The following is a 21,412-nucleotide window of genomic DNA, read 5'->3' as shown; positions in this document are numbered from 1 at the left end:
TCAAAAGTTTTCATCAATATTTTCAGTCCTCTTTTGACATTGTTTCAGCTCGCATCTAATTTTCAACCTATACCCCTACTCGAATCCTATTGTTTCTGCCCTTGGTGTCTTCAACCATCATTACCATACAATTCAGAATTCTTCCCCGAAAGCTCTTGAATTTGCTCAATCATTTCCCACCCCACTGATCCACTTCCACCACCTCCATCAGTTCTGCATTCCCCTCAGTTCTCCACATATCAAATGTCTCAAACATAACCTTCCCCAACAAATCCCATGATGACTTCCTCATGGAATGAGTTGAGTTAAGGTCATTGGGTCCACCAATGGTATTTGATCAGTAGGCAAAAGTGAGGACTGCAGATGCTGGAGATTAGATTCGATAGTGTGGTGCTGGAAAAGCACAGCAGGTCAGGCAGCATCCGAGGAGCAGGAGAGTCGACGTTTCGGGCAAAAGCCCATAATCAGAAATGAGGCAGTGAGTCGAGGTGTTGGTGAGATAAATGGGAGGGAGGTGGAGCTGGGGGGCAGGTAGCTGAGAGTGCGTTAGGTAGGTGGAGATGGGGGTAATGGTGATAGGTCACAGAGGAAGGTGGAGCGGATAGGTGGGAAGGAAAAGGTACAGGTGGGACAGGTCATGAGGCCGGTCCCAAGTTGGAAGGTTGGATCTGGGATAAAGTGGGGGGAAGGAAATGAGGAAACTGGTGAAATCCACATTGATGCCATGGAGTTGGATGGTCCCTGGCAGGAAGATGAGGCGTTCTTCCTCCACCGTTGGGTGGTTAGGGAGTGGCGATGGAGGAGGCCCAGGACCTGCGTGCCCTTGGCCAAGTTGGGGGAGTTGAACTGTTCGGCCACAGGGTGATGGGATTGGTTGGTGTGGATGTCCCGGAGATATTCTCTGAAGCGCTCTGCGAGGAGGCGTCCTGTGTCCCCCAACGTAGAGTAGGCATCCGATACACTGGGGAGACAGGACGCCTATTCGCAGAGAGCTTCAGAGAACATCTCCGGTACACCCGCACCAACCAACCCCACTGCCCCGTGGCTGAACACTTCATCTCCCCCTCCCACTCTGCAATGGGCATGCAGGTCCTGGGCCTCCCTAATCGCCAAACCCTTACCACCCAACTCCTGGAGGAAAAACGCTTCACCTTCTGCGTCAGGACCCTCAAACCCCATGGCATTAATGTGGATTTTACCAGTTTCCTCATTTCCCCTCCTCTCACCTTATCCCAGATTAGATTAGATTCCCTACAGTATGGAAACAGGCTATTTTGGCCCAACAAGTCCACACCGACCCTTCGAAGAGTAACCCAAACAGACCCATTCCCCTACCCTATATTTACCCCTGAGTAATGCACCTAACACTGGGCAATTTAACATGATCAGATCACCTGACCTGCACATCTTTGGACTTTGGGAGGAAACCGGAACATCCGGAGGAAACCCATGGAGAATGTGCAAACTCCACACAGACAGTCGCTCGAGGCTGGAATCGAACCTGAGTACCTGGCGCTGTGAGGCAGCAATACTAACCACTGAGCCATCGTGCTGCCTCCAACCTTCCAACTCGGCACCACCCTCATGACCTGTCCTACCTGTCCATCTTCCTTCCCACCTATCTGCTCAACCCTCCCCTCCGACCTATCACTTTGCCCCCACTTCCATCCGCCCATTGCACGCTCAGCTACCTTCACCCCCCCCCAGCCCCAACTCCCTCCCATTTGTCTCACCATCCCCTTGGCGCACAGCCTCATTGCTGATGAAGGGCTTTTGCCCGAAACATCAACTCTCCTGCCCCTCGGATACTGCCTGACCTGCTGTGCTTTTCCAGTAGCACACATTTGATCAGTAGGACTGAGAGAGGGCAACAGTGATTTTCCCAGACACTTTCCTTCCTGCATTACATTTTTTCTATCCCATCGATAATAGAACATGCATTGCTTTTGTAGTTTTTAATTTAAAATATTTCATGGTATAATTTTATCAGTATTTCATGACACATAGATGTTTCACAGCTGATTTCCCATTCCTTTAAGTTAAATAAATTTTTACAGCATTTATATCTTTCTTTCTGTATTGCCATACTTTGGAGTTGTCTTTACATTTTTAAAGGCTGTCCATGACTAAAGAGAATGTTATCAGTTAAGTGTATGAAAGTTTCCATTGATCACAGACTCTTATTGAGTCATGCTTTGCTGTGTTGACATTTAGCCATTTTAGCTATGACTGGATTAACAAGTTTCAACATTTGACATTGGTTAATTGACTCGTTAGCTGCTTATAAAGTGTTAAAGGATAATTAATACTGCACCATGTGATTAGCTGTTACTTTTTTCATTGCTGTTAACATTGCATTGTCAGAAGTTGTGCATTTCAAGGCAGCTGTTATTAACTTTAGAAGCAAAACAGACTTTTCTGTAAAGAATGTTGAACATGGCTTGTAGATGCTTCAGTGTCAAAATAAGGTAATTAGAATTTTTTAAAAATTATCTGGTCAGTCCACATTTCACTCATTTCAACAAAATGGTTGTTCAAAGATTGAATGAAACAAATACTGATTTTCAGTATTACTGGGGTTGACTTGCATAAATGGCCAATGGTATGTAATAAAAGGCCATTTCTGGCACAGTTCATTTTTGTGATTGTATAGAACTATCAGTGTAAATTCAATTAGCATGTCTGGTAATGGGAAAGAAAAAATCCCAGTTTCAATTTGTGTATGGAGAGAATTTCTACACCTGTTTGAGGTTTCCTGACCAGATGTCCTAGATATCTAAAAACAATGGCTGCAAAAATAGTGAATACACTTGTTGTAACCTTTCAAAATTCCCTAGATTTTAGTAAGTTCCCAGCAGATTGGGATAATACCAATTTAGCATCATTATTCAAGAATTGACGGAGACAGTGAATGAGAAAGTAAAAGTCAGTTTTTCTGACATCTACCATAGGAAAATGTCTCAGTCCATGGCTAACATGGTCGTAATAAGATTTTGTATTAAGATTTTATAAATCAGGCAAATTCAAAATGGTTTTCTGATAAAGGTATTGGGCATGTCAAATCTATTGGAGTTCTTTTGAGATTGCAATAAGAGAAGTGAGTAAAGGGAGATCTGTAAATATGTTTTGGATTTCAAAAAGGTATTCAATAAGGTGCCACATAAAAAGTTATTACACACAATAAGAGCTCATGATGGTGGTGATATATTAGCATAGATTGACTAACTAGCAGGAAACAGGCAGTTGGGATAAATGGGTCAAATTCAGGTTTGAAAACTACCTAGTGGAATATTACAGGGGATTAGTGCTGGGGTTTCAAATACTGACCATTTATATTAACGTAGATGAAGAGACAGACTGCTGCCAAATTTGCTGACAATGCAAAGATAGGTAGGAAAGCAAGTCATTACAGGGGTACAAAGAGTCTGCAAAGGGTCTTAGGTTGAGTTGGCATATATACAGGACTCGAGACACTAATTCCACTACTTCTTTACAGATGCTGCCAGACCTGCTGAGTTTCACCAGCTTTGGTTGTTGTTTCAAGGCAAATAGAATGAAAGTCATTATTGCAAGGGGGCTGGAAGTAGAAAAGTCTTGTTGCAACTATATTGGGCATTGATGATACAACACCTAAAGTACTTTAGGAGAAAATGAGGACTGGAGATGCTGGAGACTACAGTCGAGAGTGTGGTGCTGCAAAAGGTCAGGCAGCATCCGAGGACCAGGAGAATCGACATTTTGGGCAAAAGCCCATTCATCAGGAATGAGGCTGTGAGCCAAGGGGGTGGTGAGATAAATGGGAGGCGGGTGGGGCTGGGGGAAAGTAGCTGAGAATGCGATAGGTAGATGGAGATAGGGGTAATGGTGATAGGTCAAAGAGGAGGGTGGAGTGGAGTGGATAGGTAGGAAGGAAGCGGTACAGGTAGAACAGGTCATGAAGGTGGTGCTGAGTTGGACGGTTGAATCTGGGATAAGGTGGGGGGAGGGGTGAAATCCACATTGATGCCGTGGGGTTGGAGGGTTCTGAGGCAGAAGATGAGGCATTCTTCCTCCAGACATCAGGTGGTTAGGGAGTGGTGATAGAAGAGACCCAGGACCTGCAAATCCTTGGCGGAGTGGAAGGGGGAGTTGAAGTGTTCGGCCACGTGGCGGTGGGGTTGTTGGTGCAGGTGTCCTGGAGATGTTCTCTAAAGCGCTCTGAGAGTAGACGTCCAGTCTCCCCAATGTAGAGGTGACCACATTGGGAGCCACGGATGCAGTAAATGATGTGCGGAAGTGCAGGTAAAACTCCGATGGATGTGGAAAGCTCCTTTGGGGCCTTAGATGGAGGTGAAGGGGTAAGGTATGGGAACAGGTTTTGCAATTCCTGCAGTGGCAGGGCAAGGTGCTGGGCAGGGAGGGGAGGGGAGGGTGGGTTGGTTGGGGTGGGGGTGGCGTGGACCTGATAAGGGAGTCGCGAAGGGAATGGTCTTTACAGATTGGAGTGGGGAAGGAAATATATCTCTGGTGGTGGGGTCCATTTGTAGGTGGCAGAAATGACGGAGGATGATGTAAATACTGGAGTACTCTATAAACGTTTTGTCACATTGTTAAGGAGGTACATAATTTTATAAAAGCTGTCTAGAGAAGCTTCCCCAGACTGATTCCTGGGAAGTAGGAGTTTAGAAAAGTGAGAGGTGATTTTATTGGAAGATAAGATTTTGAGAAGCTTGACAAAGTGGATGATTTGATGCTATTTCATCTTGGGTGGTGGGGAGTGGAACCTAGTACTAGGGGACACAGTTTAAAATAAGGGTTCTACCATTTGGTATGAAGGTGAAGAGGAATTTCTTCTCATGATAGGTTGTGCACATACGAAATGGAAACAGGATTCAGCCATTCAGCCCTTGAGTCTACTCCGCCATTCAGTAAGATCATGGCTGATCTGCTTGTTAGTGTTTCTGAGCAAATCTTGTCCACTGGGAGCAGTTGAGGTTTGGTTATTGAATTTATTGAAAACTGAGTTTGATTTGATCAACAAGGAAGTTGAGGATTATGGGGAATAGGCAGGAAAGTGATATAGAGGCTACAGTCAGATCACCTGATATTTTTGAATGGCAATGCAGGCTTGAGGAGTGGAGTAATTTTCTCATGTATTTGTTATAATCTTATGGAAAGTGCTATTGAAATCCTTAATTTCAGTGTATCTATTCTGCATTTTGGTGAATGTGATATTTGGGCTGCAATTTATACTAAACCTGGGCAGTATAGTGCTCGCTCCTTTTTTTTTGCTCTCTCTCTCTCTCTCTCTCTCCCCAAGGTGAATAAGTCCCTCTTGGGAACTTAGTCTGAAACCTTATTTTGTCTTACCCCCTCCTCCACAGTCTCCTTTGACACAGTTGGCTTTGACTGCTGAGTGAGATTCTAAGTGATTTGCCCTTGACATTGCAGTACAACCACCATCGATGCCAATCCTAACCACTAGGAGGTGTTTGAGTAGCTTGACAATGACCTGGTTTCCTAGTTTCCTTTTTTGATTATTTTTCTCTTTCTGCCCAATACCACCCCAAATTGAGCTACTGTCACTGTCTTCAGTATAATTATTGTTCATGATAAAGTTGTACCTTCTACCTACATAGAGTATTGTTGAAAATTGGTCATAGTTTGTGCTTCGTCTTTTATTACTTGTAGATCTAAACCTTTTATGATGGAGAATTAAACAAGTGCAATTTCTAGATAACAATAATGCAGTCCAGCTGAGAGCATGAATTCTGTAATGTCAGTAAATCTTGATCAAGAATTACATCATGCAACCCCACAGGATAACGTGAAGTAAATTGCTATCAGAATAGTTTAAATACACAGGGCTCTTGTAATGTCTGTCATGTTACAGGGAATGTTGCATTGTATCTGTTGAGTTCTTTGTTGCACTGTTTCCTCCATTATTGGCTAAAACACAAGCGGCCACAACAACTGATGCAGGACTACTTTGGCGTGCTATTTATATAAATTTGATATGCTGGACAAATGCATGGTGCATTAGACAGAATTCAAGTATGTTGTATTCTATTTATTTTTAAGTCAGTGCACTTCCAGTTGTTTCTGGTGTAAATTACTGAACAGGAACAAATCCTGATTGAAGTGACTGTTAGGAGAATGGACGATGTGTCCCAGGAGGATGACTGTTAGAAAAAAGAATTAGAGTTCGAGAGATGCCCCTTCATTTGTCATTAGTGATATTGTCCATACTGGGAAAGCTGGTCTTGGTCATCTGGATAGTAGAAAGAAAAGTATAGCTCTCCCTAGAAAACTTGCATAATCTGGTGATCCATTTTATTTTGGTTTAACATGAGTGGTATCCTGTCTAATGTAGTTTATAGGGATTACTTTCCCAATCCTACGCTTTACTTGATGGCTAGGGTCAAGGCCACAGTTACTTAGATTTGAGCTTTCCCCATATCAAAGGAATAATTACAGCTAGAATGGCTACCAAATTTAGTGGGAGGGTGAGGGTGACAAAAAGAATCTACAGAGGAGTAACGTCAGGATAGGTGAGTGAGCAAAAACTTGACAGAATGGAATGTAATGTGGGGAAATTGAGGCTTTTCACTTTGACAGGAAGAAAATAGGAACTGAATTGTTTAAATAGAGAAGGCTCCAGTATGGGGCTTTGGAGGTCCTCTTGCATGAATCACAAAAAGCTTGAATGCAAGTTCAGGTAATCGGGAAGGCAAATGGGATACTGGCTGTTATTTAAAAGAAAAGAAAATATAAAAATAGGGAAGTCTTCCTAAAACTATATAAAGCACCAGTCAGACCATACTTAGAATACTGTGAACAATTTTGGTCCCTTTATCCAAGGAAAATATACTGACAGTGAAGACAGTCCAGAGAAAATTCAGCAGATTGATCCCGACCATGGTAGGATTTCTTTATGATGAGAAATTGAGAAGGTTCGGCTTGTACTCATTAAGAGCTTAGAAGAATGAGCGGTGACGTTATTGAAATGTGTAATATCTTTGGGGGCATGACAGGGTCAATGGAGGAAGCTTGTTTCCTTTTCTGGAGAGTCTTGGACCAGAGGGCATAACTTCAGAATAAGGCGTTTTTCATTTTAAGTTCGAGCTAAGAAGAAATTTATTCTGCACAGAGATTGGATTGTTCAGAATTTTCAAGACCAACATACAGATTTTGAGAAAGATACAGAAAAGTAGTGGTGGGTTAAGGGGAGAAAGGCAGGAAAGTAGAGTTGACGTTTATCAGATCAGCCTGATCTCCTCGAATAACAGAACAGACTCCATTAGCTGAATGACCGTTTCTTCTTTCCTACCCTTATGATCCATCCACACCTTGAATTAACGTGTGGAAGCTGGCCAAAACTGGCTGCCTGTGATTTACATTACTTCTACAATAGCCAGTTCCAGAAACTAAATCTATAAATGTGATCTTTCTGCAAGCTTCATACAATCAAAATGTATAAAAATTTGTGTATCTATCTGTTGGACAATTCAAATTTAAAACAAAATTCAAATTTAAAACAAAAAGGAAGTCAAAGTGTGGATTCTCTTACATATAGAAATTAATTTTTAAAAAAGACAACTTGGAAATGTTTTCAACACTAATCTGCATTAAAATTAATGTTACTAACCACTGTAATAGCAGTAGTTAATATATTATATTTGCATTCAGTATTCAATAATCTCTTTCCTAGGTCTTAAACTAATTAATATTTTGATATAATACCTCATATTATCTAAAGATTTCAAGAAATGTCTGTAACGTTTTCATGTTGTTTAAATAGGTAAAATGGCGAACTTAAATATAGTCAGGCATTTGATATCTTTTAACATCAATTATCCTCATTAAAACAGAATTTGATAACATTGCACACAGTCCTCTGCTATAATTTAATTCCCGATTTTGACTAACATCACCAAATAGCCAGTTAAGTGGTGACCTGATAGAGCTACACTTCTCCTCTTGTCCCCTATATGACAGAAGGGGGTGAAAGCTACCCCGATCTGTTACTTCTTTCCTTCCCACACATTGAATGTGAGAATACTGCTGCCATCTGTTTTTCTCCTTACACATTCTTAACTTTCAATTAAGTGGTTTGAACTTTGCTACCAAATCACTTGGTTAAAATATTATTTCTCATGCAGCTTTTTAAAAATCTAGAATGAAGAGGTATGTTTTAGTGAAGTGCTGTTCACAATATCTAATATTTTCTTCTACACCTTGTCAGTTAGGGAGAAAAGCAAACAAAAAAGAATTGTGAGGATGAGAATTCTGAAAACCCAGTCAAGAAATCCATTGTTTTGTGTCTGACATGGTTTTAATTGAACCAAAATTAATCTTGGGTTAAGTAGATTCCTGCTAATAGCATGCTGTTCCAAGTTGCAGTCCTTTAATATTAATATTTATTCATCTTTACTCTTCTATTTCAGAAAAGCTACCAGTAGTGCAGTGAGCCGTGCTGGTCGAACCACCTCAACAGGCACTGGGGGTATGTGGCGGTTCTACACAGAGGATTCTCCTGGGCTTAAAGTGTAAGTATTTTCTGTGGAAACTGTGTTGCAATCTTTTAGCTGCAGTTGAGTAGCTGTACAATCAGCTTGTGTGTTATTCATGTCTTAATGTTTGTAACATCCTCTTTATGTTTTAGTATTCATTTAGTTTTGTTTATTTATTAAATGGTAATTTGCTGATGACATTATTGTGCAAACTACCTAGGAATAGTTTTGAACCTGTCTGATGGAGTTGTACTGATGCATTTTGATACTAAAGGTATCCAGGATAATGAGTGAATCTCTTCACATCAATCATATTGTTGTTTTATGTTAATAATGCAGTTTACATAATGTTTCAATTTTATGTCTTCTGTTGTACTGAGGGTGACAACCAGACTGAGCTGATTGAGACCTAAAGGTACTAGAATAGATCTGTGGTAGGTGAAGGAGCTAGCAAGAGGGCAAAGCTTCCTTGACCTTGTCCTCCCTAATCCTATCTCTCATAATCACATCTGTCTATGACCGTATTGGCTGAAGTGGCTACAGCACAGCTTTTGTGGAGACAAAGTTCTGTCTTCATATTGAGGATATCCTCCATCTTGTGTGGTGCTACCATCATGCTAAATGGGATAGACTTTGAATTAGTCTGGCAATTCACAACTGGGTATACCATGAGGACCTTTGGACTTTCAGAAGAGTAGAATTGTATTTAATCGCAATCTGTAAGCTTGTAGCTCCACTCTACCACTGCTATCAAGCCAAGGGATCAATCCTGGTTCCTTGAAGTGGACGAGTCAAGGCATATCTAAAAAAGAGGCATCAGCGTGATTACTTGCATGTCAGACAGCATAAGTAGCATGTGAAAGACAGAGTTGAGCAATATCATGACCAACAAATCAGATGTAATCTCTACAATCCTGCCAATTCCAGGTGTGATGTAGTTGCCAGTTAAGCTACTAACCCAGTGAGGTGGCTGTACAAATATTTCCTATGTCCATTTGCAGCAAAACCTAGGCAACTTCAGGTTTGAACTAGTAAGTAGCAAGTTACACTGTCATTTGTGTGGCCTTGGTGACCATTTCTAACGAGGGAGATTTGCCCCTTGGTTTTTTTTCATCATGGTATGTGGGTGTCATTGGCCAAGCCAGCATTTGTTGCCACCTGTCATAGCCGTTGAGAAGGTGATGAGCCACCTTCTTGAACCACTGTACCTTTGGGCTGACAGGAAGGAGTTAATTTTTTTTAATGTCCTCTTGGATGTGTTGACAATGTAAAATGGTCTTTATGGTTATGAAAGGATTGACAATAAACAGCTCCAAGGCCCAAAAGGACTCTGCAAAGCAAAAATGACAATTAAAATGCAGAAAAGGTCACATCCAAGCAAGATCTATATTTGTGTTAAATGTTGGCAGACTTTGGAAAAGTGCAGATGTAGCAGGGTTGTTGTTATGGGTGATTTCAACTTTCCCAGTATTGACTGGAACCTCTTTAGTGCAGGTGGTTTGGATGGAGCCATTTTTCTCAAGTGTTCAGGAGGGTTTCCTTACTCAGTATGTAGGCAGGCCAACGAGGGGAGAGGCCATTTTGGATTTGGTGCTCGGCAATGAGCCAGGACAGGTGTCAGATCATGTGGTGGGAGAACACTTTGGTGACAGTGACCACAACTGCCTCACATTTATCATAGCCATGGAGAGGGAAAGGAGCACTTACCAAGGGAAGATATTTAATAAGGAAAAAGGGAATTATGACTCTGTCAGACAGCAGTTGGGAAGTATCTATTCGGAGCAATTTTTCCACAGAAAGGGCACAACAGACAAGTGGAGACTGTTTAAGGAAAGTTGTTGCAAGTGATGCATAAACTTGTTCTTCTAAGACAAGCAAGAAGGGGTAAGATTAAGGAGCCTTGGATGACGAGAACAGAGCTTCTCGTCAAAAGGAAAAAGGCAGCTTACGTAAGGTGGAGGAAGCAAGTATCTAGCACAGCTTTAGAGGATTACAGGCTTACTAGAAAGGAGCTCAGAAATGGACTGAAGAGATCCAGAAGGGGGCACGAGAAAGGCTCCACAGGAGTTGTACCGGACGATTGGAGGGAGGCGAATGTTGTTCCCCTTTTCAAGAAGGGGAATAGGGAAATCCTTGGCAATTACAGACCAATCAGTCTTACATCTGTGGTCAGCAAGGTTTTGGAAAGAATTCTGAGGGATAGGATTTTTGACTATTTGGAAAAGTATAGCATGATTAAAGGCGGTCAGCATGGCTTTGTGAGGGGCAGGTCTTGCCTGACAAATCTTATTGACTAATTTGAGGAGGTGACGAGACAGTTTGATGAAGGTCAAGCAATGGACGTGGTGTATATGGATTTTAGCAAGGTTTCCCATGGTAGGCTCATTCATAAAGTCATAATCTCTATGGGATACAGAGAGATTTGGCTGTCTGCATTCAGAATTGATTGGCTGACAGAAGGCAGAGAGTGGTTGTGGTTGGAAAGTATTCTGCCTGGATGTGAGTGGTGTCCAGCAGGGCTCTGTTCTTGGGCCTCTGCTCTTTGTAGTTGTTTTAAATGACTTGGATGAGAAGGTTGACGTTGTGTTAGTAAATTTGCTGATGACACAAAGGTTGGAGGTACCATTGATAGTATAGAGGGCTATTGCAAGCTGCAGCGTGACATAGACAGGATACAGAGCTGGGCTGAGAAATGACAGATGGAGTTCAACCTGGAAAAATGCGAAGTGATGCATTTTGGAAGGTCGAACTTGAATGCTGAATATAGGATTAAAGACAGGATTCTTGGCAGTGTAGAGGAACAGAGGGATCTTGGTGTTCAAGTGCATAGATTCCTCAAAGTTGCCACCCAAGTGAAGGGTTGTTAAGAAAGCATAAGGTGTTTTGGCTTTCATTAACAGGGGGATCAAATTTAAGAGCTGCAAGGTTTTGCTGCAACTGTACAAGACCCTGGTGAGACCGCACTTGGAATATTGTGTCCAATTCTGGTCACCCTATTATAGAAAAGATACGGAGGCTTTGGAGAGGGTGCAAGGAAGGTTTACCAGGATGTTGCCTGGACTGGAGGGCTTGTCTTGCGAAGTGAGGTCAATTAAGCTCAGACTTTTCTCTCTGGAGAGAAGGAGGAAGAGAGGTGACCTGATCGAGGTATACAAGGTAATGAGAGGCACGGATAGAGTCAATAGCCAGAGTTTTTCCCCAGGTTATTTTATTTTAGATTACGAATAATCCTTGGCACAACATGGTGGGCCAAAGGGCCTGTTCGGTGCTGTACTTTACTATGTTCTATGTTACTAAACACCAGTACATTATGTGTATATATGAACAAATTAGTTAGTACTAAATTTTGTATATTTGTGTATGGAATGCGGGGGTCAGCTATCTTTTGTTCCTCTTGATTGAAGTATCCTAGAAAGCCAGAAAGCAATTAAGAGTCAACTATGCTGTTCTGGATCTAGCATCACATTTAGGACAGATCAGGTAAGGTGGCAGATTTCCTAATGCATGTTATGAACTAACCAGATGCGTTTTTACAACAGTTAACAATGGTCTTTAGATTAGATTTTATTGAATTCAAATTTCATCAGCTGCTGTGTTGGAGTTTGAGCCTGTGTCCCTAGAACATTAGCCTAGGACTCTAGATTACTAATCTGATGGTATTGCCACAATGTCATCCATTCACCCTAAAACCCAAAAAAATTAACAATGCTAGGAGTTTGTAGTTGGAGGAACTAATAAGTATTGTAAAATCAGAAAAGTAACTCCAAATATTTATTTTTTGAGGTTCTGAGGAAGAGTCACTCGACCTGAAACATTAACTCTGATTTGTCTCCACAGGGAGGCATGGTTGCTCAGTGGTTAGCACTGCTGCCTCACAGCACCAGGGACCCGGGTTTGATTCCAGCCTCTGGTGACTGTCTGTATGAAGTTTGCATACTCTCCCATGTCTGCGTGGGTTTCCTTTGGGTACTCCAGTTTCCTCCCACAATCCAAAGATGTGCAGTTTAGGTGAATTGGTCATGCTAAATTCCCCATAGTGTTCAGGGGTGTGTAAGGTTGGTGCATTTGTCTGGGTGGGTTACTCTTCAGAGGGTCAGTGTGGACTTGTTGGGCCAAACTGCCTATATCCACACTGTAGGGGTTCTATAAGATTCTGAGATGCTGCCAGACCTGTTGAGCTTTTCCAGCAATTTCTATTTTTATATTTGTTATTTTGGTATGTCAGCTTTGTGGTCCAGAATACATTGTCCCTGTACATGTTATTGCATAAGCTGATGTGCAAGAAACCTTGCATAGGTTGCATCAGGAGCTATAAAGTCTGCTCCCTCTGACTACTAAGACTAGTTATCACAAGATAGTTATAGATAAGGAGAGCAGTCAGTTTTCCTAGCTTAGTCATATCTGACAATCTTCTATCATCCTTGTTTAATCACAAAACTCACCTTGTTTCTACCTCCAATATCCAACCTGGAAGTCCATTATTTGCGTTTGATCACTTTTTCAAAACAAAATGAAATGATGTTATCAGGCATTGTTTTGCATGTGTAAATCCCTTTTCCTTCTGTTTAGTTACATTGAAGTACTCAATTTACCTCTTCCATCACTTCACTATATTCTGTGCTTAGAGATTCTGTCTCAGTTTTTTAATTTGAGTTGAAAAGCCAAAGTCGTACCAGACTTGCTTTGGAACATACTCCTGGATTTATATCTGCAGCACCTCCAGCAATTGAAATGTTTTAAATGTTGCTTTCCTGCCGCAGAAGTGCCAGCCAATGACCATTGAAATTAGCAAATGTAACACAACCGTTTAAGAAAGGAGGGAGCATGAACGCAGGGGACAAAAGATTAGTTAAACTTATTACAGAAGTCTTGCTACAATTAAATAGGACTTTGCAATCGCACCTGGAGTACACCACGCAACTTTTAGTCTCGTGTTTAAGGAAGAATATTTGTATCAGAGGCAGTATCTTGAGGTTCACTAGATTGGTTTCTGAGGTGAGAGGCCTTTCCTCTGATGCATTCTGGACTAAAGAAGAATGGGAATGTTCTCATTTAAAATATATGAAGTTTGAAGGAACTCGACAAGATACAGACTGAAAGGTTCCTTCACCTAGCTGGGGAATCTCGAAAAGAAGACGAAAGAACTGCAGAAGCTGTAAATCAAACAAAATTAGAAGTTACTGGAGAAACTATGAAGAGAAATCAGGCTTAATGTTTCGAGTCTGGTGACCCTTCCTGAGAACTGATGGTAGTTAGGAAAATGTTTTATTTTATGCAGAAGATAGAGTGGGGGGTTCAGAGGGTAAGGAGTAAATGATAGGTGGGGATAGAGTCCAAAGATAGAGAAGACAGTTGGACTGGCAAAGGAGTGGACAACGATCTAGCTAGGAAAGTGAATAGCTGTTAATGGAGACTGTAAGTAGATAACAATAGATAGTGTATATTGGCAGATTATGTGATAACAAGACTTGGTGTGGGATAGGGGAATAGACATGGGAGAGTACAGGCCCTAAAATTATTGAACTCAATATTGAGTCTGGAGGGCTGCAGGGACCCCAAGTGGCAAATGGTGTTATTCTTCCAGCATGCTGAGCTTTGCTCGAACACTGCACAAACCTGAAACAGAGATGTTGGCCAGGGAACATAATAATGTGTTAAAGTGGCAGGCAACCGGAAGGTCAGGGTCTTTTTTGCAGGCAGGACATTCATGTTCTACGAAGCGTTCACCCAGCCTGTGCTTCGTTTCCCCAATTTTTAGGAGACTACATGGTAAGCAGCAATTGCAGTAGACTGGATTGTAAGAAGGTAAAGCACTGCTTCACGTGGAAGATATGTTTTGGCCCTTGGATACTGAGGAGGGAAGAGGTAAATGGACAGATGTTGCAACTTCGGTGGTTGCAGGGGAAGGTGCTGTGGGGGAGTGTTAGGAGTGAAGGAAGAGTGAACCAGGGTGTCCCGGAGGGACCGGTCCTTGCAGAAGGTGGACACAGGAAGGGAAGGAGATATATGTCTGCTGGTGACATCTTGCTGGAGGTAATGGAAATAGTGGATGATGATCTTTTGGATGTGGATACTGGTGAAATGCTAGATAAGGACAAGGGGAACCCTATTGCTGTTGTGAGAGGGAGGCGAGAGGGTGAAGGTGGAAGTGCAGGCGATGGGCCAAACCCAGTTGAGGGCCCTTTTGATACTGGTGCTGGGGAATCGTCAGTTGTGGAAAAAAGTGGACATTTCGGAGGCTCCCTTGTCAAAGTTAGCCTCGTTGGAACATATGTGACGGAGATGGAGGAATTGGGAGAATGGAATAAAGTCTTTACAGGAAGCAGGGTGTGAGGATGTATAGTCCAGGTGGGAGTCTGTAGATTTATAGTGGACATTAGAGGCCAGATTTTTCCCAAAAATGGAAACCGAGATATCAACGACAGGAAGGGAGATGTCAAACCAGGTGAAAGTGAGGGCAGGGTGGAACTTCGAATCGAATTCGATGAACTTTGCAATTCCAAATTAAGAGAGAGAAGCAGCACCAGTGATATTATCAATATATCGGAGACAGAGTTTTGGGTGGGGGCTGGAATAGACAGGTCCTTTGGTCTCCCTGAGAATCAAAGGATATGGAAAAAGGAAGGAAAGTGGAGTTGAAGCCTGAATCAGTCCAATGGCAGAGTAGGCTTGAGGGGCCATGTGGTCTAATCCTGTTCCTATTTCTTTTATTATGTGAGAAGAACAAAGCTTCACAGGAACCCTGTTCCATTTACATGCTGCATTCCTGCCACACGCGCCAGGCAATGACCGGTGAAGTTAGTCAATGTAATGCTGCCATTCAAGGAAGTAGGGAGGGTGAACACGGAACAGGGTATTTAAACTAATATTAAGTAAGTCTTGCTACAATTATATGGGACATTGATGGAACTACGCTTCTAATATTTAAAATTAACCCTTAATCCATTGTATAGTTTTGCTTGTGATTTAATTTGCAATGAAGTGGATTAGCATTATTTCCCTGGTGGAATTCTGGGCCTGTTTTAATAAGTGACTTCAGTTCCTTATAAAAGTACACTTTCAAGCTCTGTCTTGATGTCCTCCGGATTGACTGTTTAAGCAACAAAGGGAGGGGAAAAACATGTCTGTAATTGATTGTTGCTTTTTGCTTTGTAAAGGAAGCTATCCTAGAGTAAGACTGTTTTAAACATTTTATCTTGCAAGACACAGGCTTTGCTGAAAAGAAAATATTATTCTTATCCTACCTTTTGACCTTTAACTGCTCTTAGCTTAATGGTTGCCAGCATAAATAAAAACAGGAAATGCTGCAAGTACACAGCAGGTCACCTTTTGTAAAGTGCAAAGGCCAGTTAGCATTTCTCTTCTTTTTATAAATGTTGACAAAGCTTTCACTTTACTAAAACTTCTAGCCTTGTTTTCCCTTTTCTCTCATTTTCTTTTGATACTTGCACTCCAAGTAGCTTGTGATTTAAGTTTTTCTGATTACACTGCTGTTATGGAGTAATTTGTTAAGTATTTCTATACAATGTTCTTCATGACTTTCAAATAACATCACTAAATGAAAGAACAAATGTATAGTTTCAAGCCTTTGCTACTTTAGCCTGAGACATTACTGTGGGCAGCCCACTTTAGTTACTGCCTTGAGTGCTTTGTGCACAGACAATTTCAAATTAGGTGACAAATGCCTCCCTTACTTTGTGTAAGGTAGTACCCATCAACTAATTTAATCATGAATATCCTGTTGATTTCTGTTGACTGTCTAATTCTGTTGGATGGTTTGACATGCTGGCATATTTAACAGTTAGCTGGATAAAAGTCCAATCAGTCACGTTCCTACTTTTAACAGCCTCTTGGCCCATTGATTAACCTAGTACATTGTTGCAAGTTTACCATACTGGATACTAAATGGATATATTATACAGGTTGAATTAATTTATAATTAAATGATCAGCATTGCAGTATTAAATGTATGCAAAGTAGAATTGCATAAGCATCCTACCTTTTAACTTGACAACTAAATTGCAGCATAATTACAAATAAATTGAGTTATTATTTTGCATTTTGAACTTTGTAACTATGCAGCAGGTTATGATTGGGGCAGTAACCTGCTAAATGCAGGCTCTTGTGTTTCAGTCGATGAAAAGTAGGATGCTTTGCAAGCTGAAATTTAGAATGCAGTCTTTTTGATGATCAGGGAAAAAAAATGACAACTGTCTCTTAACTCCCACATTTAGTGACCTTTTAAATTTGGTCTTTTTTATCTTTGCTTTAAAGCAAATTATCTCCTACGTGATGCCTGCCTCAGGTTCTGTGAGATAAGATGCACTGTGATAATCTGATTAAATCACATCCCACGCCATTTCTTTAGGGAGTTGGGCTACAGAGGTGAGAATTCAAAACAATAAAGAAAACTAAATGCATGTGACCCATCAATTCTTTTAACTGGACGAAAATCACCTTAGCGTCTACATAATCAAATTTAGGCCACCACTACTGCTTTGTATCATAAGACATGACTGTACTTAATAACAAATTTCTTTGACAGTAATGACTAGTGGGAATATTGTTTATTGGGCTTCCATTTAACTCTTGACTCAGTTTCATTTATTGGTACGAAGGAGTTAAATTGCCAAGAAGAAATACTTCGGTAAATGTGACTTTTCCATTTTTATAGTTTATCAAGAAAAAATAGTTTAATTCAAGTAAAACTTGACATTTTACTGACCTTTAACCATGTCATGCTGCCTTGACTGGAGGAGAAGGAAAGGGGTTTCTTGTAACTAAAGTTTAGATATTAACTTGTCCAAATTCTAAATTTCTAATTGTGGTTTATGTTGTAACTTGAGAGTGAATGGCTTCCTTTTTTTGTGATTAGAATTTATTTACTATATTTGAATCCATAGGTGTCAAGAGGGCGGAAGAAGGCATACAGATTTGACTAAATTTCTTAATTCATTAAATTTCCATAAAAAGATTGTGTATAGTTTCTTTTATACGACACAATTTCCCAAGGTGCTTCGCAGGAACAGTATCAAAAAATATCATTACCTAACCACATAAGGCAATACTGGAGTGTTCTGCCAAAGACTTGGTCAAAGCAGTGTTTTTAGGAGCATCTTAAATGAGAAAAGTGAGGTTTGGAGAGAGAGCAAGGTCAAAGTAGGGAGGTCCAGGGCTTTGGTCTCAGGTAACTGAAGTATTAAGAACCTAGTGTAGAACAGATAAAATCAGGGATGCTGAATGGCGAGAATTGGATGAATGCAAATAATTGCAAGGTTTGTGAGGCTTGATGTGATCAGAGAGCAGCAACGTCTTTGTGGGATTTGAAAACAAGCACGAGAAGTTTAAAACCAACATGTTGCTTAACCAAGTGCCAGTGTAACTCAGAAAGTGAGGACAGGGACTGCAGAGTTTTAGATGACCACACATTTATGAAGGTTGAAATGTGGAAGGCCAGCCAGGAGTGCATTGATTTAGTGAAGTGTAAAGATAACAAAAGCACCAACTGAGATGTAACTTCGGTAGCAAGTGAACTGAGGCAGGTGCAGAGACAGGCAATATTATGCAGGTGGAATCAGGTTAATTAGAAATATTTTAGGAGTATGTTACCCAAATCTGCTAAACCCAATTTTCATTGTGCCTCGTTGAGGAATGTGTTTATATTCTTTATCAAAGGGCTAATGTGAATATTAAAGAGTTGTACCCTGCAATTGTGTACATCTGTCAGAATTATCAGGCTGCATCAGGATGTGGGAAAGTGCCTTTCTTGAGAGTGTAGGAAAATTGAAGACCTTCTCCAAACCTTTGTTTAAATACAACATCTTCAACAGCAAATCTTTGTACATGACGAAAGGGGCAAACACGTTCAGGGAAAAATAGATGTAGTGTTTTGTCACATTTTTTATTTGTTCATTCTAGCCGAAATGATTAAAAATGTGAATTTTATCCTCAGTGTGTCTGGTTTTAAAGATGTACTGTAATTATCTGCTTTCTTAATATTGTCTGTTTGAGAGAGTAACAACATTGTGTTGATCCTCAAGAGTTGTTTCTTTCCATGCTTTGTCTTTTAAATAATTTGCTTAGATGGCATGAGTTGGCAATTGGAGTAAAAAATTATGTTTCTCAGGTATTTCCACCCATGTTTCTTTTGAAGGTCAAAAAGTACTTTGGATATGTATGTCAGTGGTAGATGCGTTTATCAGCTTTGACTGTGTTTCAACGTATATGCACACATTGATCTCAGGCTTTCAATACTTTGTGTTCATTTTACACATGGGAAATGAAACTGGAGCTTTATGTCAGAGTCCATTCTTCATCCAATAACTACAGTGGAATAGATGAGTTTAGGATTTGAAGGATTCTTCAGTAATCAAAACAATGTGACTGCTTTTGTTTTAAGATCCAGAATATTTTTAGGCTCCTAATTCAACCAAAAAATTCAACTTTTGAAAAGAAAACAAAAACCAATCAATTACTTTTTAATCTATCCTTCTTTGGTTAATTGGACAGAGAATAGAACCCCTACAGTGTGGAAACAATCTGGACTTTAAGTGCACAGTCTATTTGGCTTCATATAGCTGAGTTGTTTAAATGTAGATTTACTAATTTGTTTAATATCTTCGTAATTCTGAGTTAATAGTCACAGACTAGGACTTGCAAATGTCTGTTGCAAATTATTCTTGCCTAGATCAATGCAAGTAATATTGTTGTGATGATAGTGTGATCTCTTTAAATGTTCTCGATGTCCAGTTTATACTGTCTGACATTAATAGCCATCTAATTGGGAATTGAATAAATTACCAGGAAAGAAGAAAATGACAAAGCTATGGGGAAGAACAGAGGAGTGGGAATAATTCAATAGCTCTTTCACAGATAAAATGAGCTGAATGGTCTCTCCCTGTGCTGTAAGATTCTGAATTCAAGTATTTAACATTTTGGGACAGGAAATGGATTTTCTGAAGTTTAACTGTTTTAAACTGAGTTGAGGTAAAGGCTTCTGTCTGATTTTAGTCCCTCACTTTGAGGTAAGGTTGGTGTGAGTGCATTATAATAAAAGGAAAAGGTGGTCATGCAGTGCACAGTAATGCATTTTAGTTTTACTAAGTTCTAAAACCAAAGCTAATGTTACTTAAATATTACTCTGGGTGCCCTTATGTTTATTGCTGTTTGGGTTAAGTTTTCTAAAAGACAAATTAGTTTTGCTACAGGAATAACTTGATGTTTTTCAAAAAAATGTACTGGTTCTGAGCTACTGGCTATTAGTAGCCAGTGAGAGAATGGTTCCAAATTTTCACAATTAGCTTAATTTGTGTAAATGCAAATTCTCCATAAACTGAGAATCAGCTGTGAACAGTTCTGCTTATGACAGGAATGTGAACAAGCCTTCTCGTTTTGTGTCTAAAGTGTAGAATGTGTGATGTTATGGTAACTGTCTTGTGTTATTAAGTTGTAATCTAAGCTACCGTTTTGTGTGGATAGCTTAAAGCAGCGTTGGAGTTTCACAATTAAGATGAAGAACTGGTATAGGTCCTGATGTCTGAGGCTTGTGTGCAATTCAGATTGGTACCTTGTTTTTTTTTTCTTCATCAGTGAAGGGAGAAGTGAAAATAACATGAGGAAATTTAGTTTTCCACTCTAAGGTTGTAATTGTGAAAGCCTGATTTATTTTCTGATATTTTTCACTTGGATTTAAAATCTTTTCAAATATAGTTGTATTATGTAGCTTTTCTGAATCTATACTGAGTGAATAGAATGATATATGCTGTACAACTCTGACAACAAAATCCTTCCTAAAACAAGGAAATAGCAATAACTCTGCTTGATATTTATTATGCTTTTTCTCCAACAGTGCTAGCAAAATTGGTATTGTGCAGGTGCTCTTGCTGTACCACTAGGTGTCCCTTTTGTCCCTTGTATTGCTGCCTTTGCATTGACATTGAAACTATAAAAGCAAGCAGTGGTGAACGTACTGCTAAATGTGCTTCTATTGATTTTCTTTTCCTCTCTCCTCAGTGGGCCTGTACCAGTGCTTGTTATGAGCCTACTGTTCATCGCTTCAGTATTTATGCTGCACATCTGGGGCAAGTACACCCGATCATAGACAAGACTTCAGCTTCGACTTAACGCACTCGTTTGTTCTGGACCAAATGCCTGTTTTTATGGGAACTGAATTTTGACGCATTAAATCTCGCCTTTCGTTGATGAAAATTGATGTGAAGATTCTCTCAATAGCAGGATGTAACAGCTTGATCCTTTTTCCCAGTTTTCACGAAGAGTCCATGTGTTAGATTTCTGAAATCTTTGAAAGTTCTTTCTTATCCTTGTTTTACCTTTTTTTTTGTAAAACAACACAATGTTCAGCAATAAAAATAATTGTTACTTGTTTTCATGTTGTGTTTTATCAGTATAAACATATTTCCGACACAATGTGCTCTCTAAATTGTGGCATGTGAAGCACTTTTGAATGTTCAGCTGGACATTAGTGTATGAAAATTCAAATTTTTTACTCTCTATCAATTTGAAATAATTATTGGAAAGAGCCTGTTCTTGGTAAGGTTCCTTTTGAAAATTATCTTGAAGTAGTTGACAGTGTGATCTAGTGACCGATATTTCATCCTTGAAATGTGGGTTTAAATCCAGTCGAGGCTACTGGAGTGAAAATGACCTTTATATATTGCCTGTTTAGTTTCCTATAAAGATGAAGTTGCCATAGGCCTGACCAAACCTTAAGCTGCGTCTCGGAGAGAGGCAACTGGTGTACGTCAGCAAGAAATGCCCTTCTCAGTTTCAGGCATATTGTTGGAGAATGTAGACTGACTTCATTAGTTCTGCACTTAATCTAGCAGAAATGGTAAGGTCTCAATTCAATAAAAGTAACAGTCCTGGAATTTCTAAACAGAGAAGAAGGGGCATCATTTGGC

At 40.2% G+C, this 21,412-nt stretch overlaps 1 protein-coding gene across 1 annotated transcript in view; it reads left to right on the top strand.

Annotated features, from left to right (window-relative positions):
- The window catches only part of sec61b (SEC61 translocon subunit beta), a 29,880-nt gene extending 9,004 nt beyond the window's left edge, over nucleotides 1-20,876 (top strand). Inside the window, exons 3-4 of the mRNA XM_043690047.1 lie at nucleotides 8,427-8,528; nucleotides 20,505-20,876. Coding sequence (XP_043545982.1) covers nucleotides 8,427-8,528; nucleotides 20,505-20,592 — 190 coding nt within the window. The 3' untranslated portion in view covers nucleotides 20,593-20,876. The remainder of the gene's footprint in view (nucleotides 1-8,426; nucleotides 8,529-20,504) is intronic.
- Nucleotides 20,877-21,412: the final 536 nt, after the last annotated feature.

This window comes from Chiloscyllium plagiosum, chromosome 5 (assembly GCF_004010195.1).
Source record: "Chiloscyllium plagiosum isolate BGI_BamShark_2017 chromosome 5, ASM401019v2, whole genome shotgun sequence".
NCBI classification, from domain to species: Eukaryota; Metazoa; Chordata; class Chondrichthyes; order Orectolobiformes; family Hemiscylliidae; genus Chiloscyllium; species Chiloscyllium plagiosum.
The sequence above is the reverse complement of the archived record's forward strand: the minus strand, read 5'-3'. Positions and strand labels throughout refer to the sequence as shown.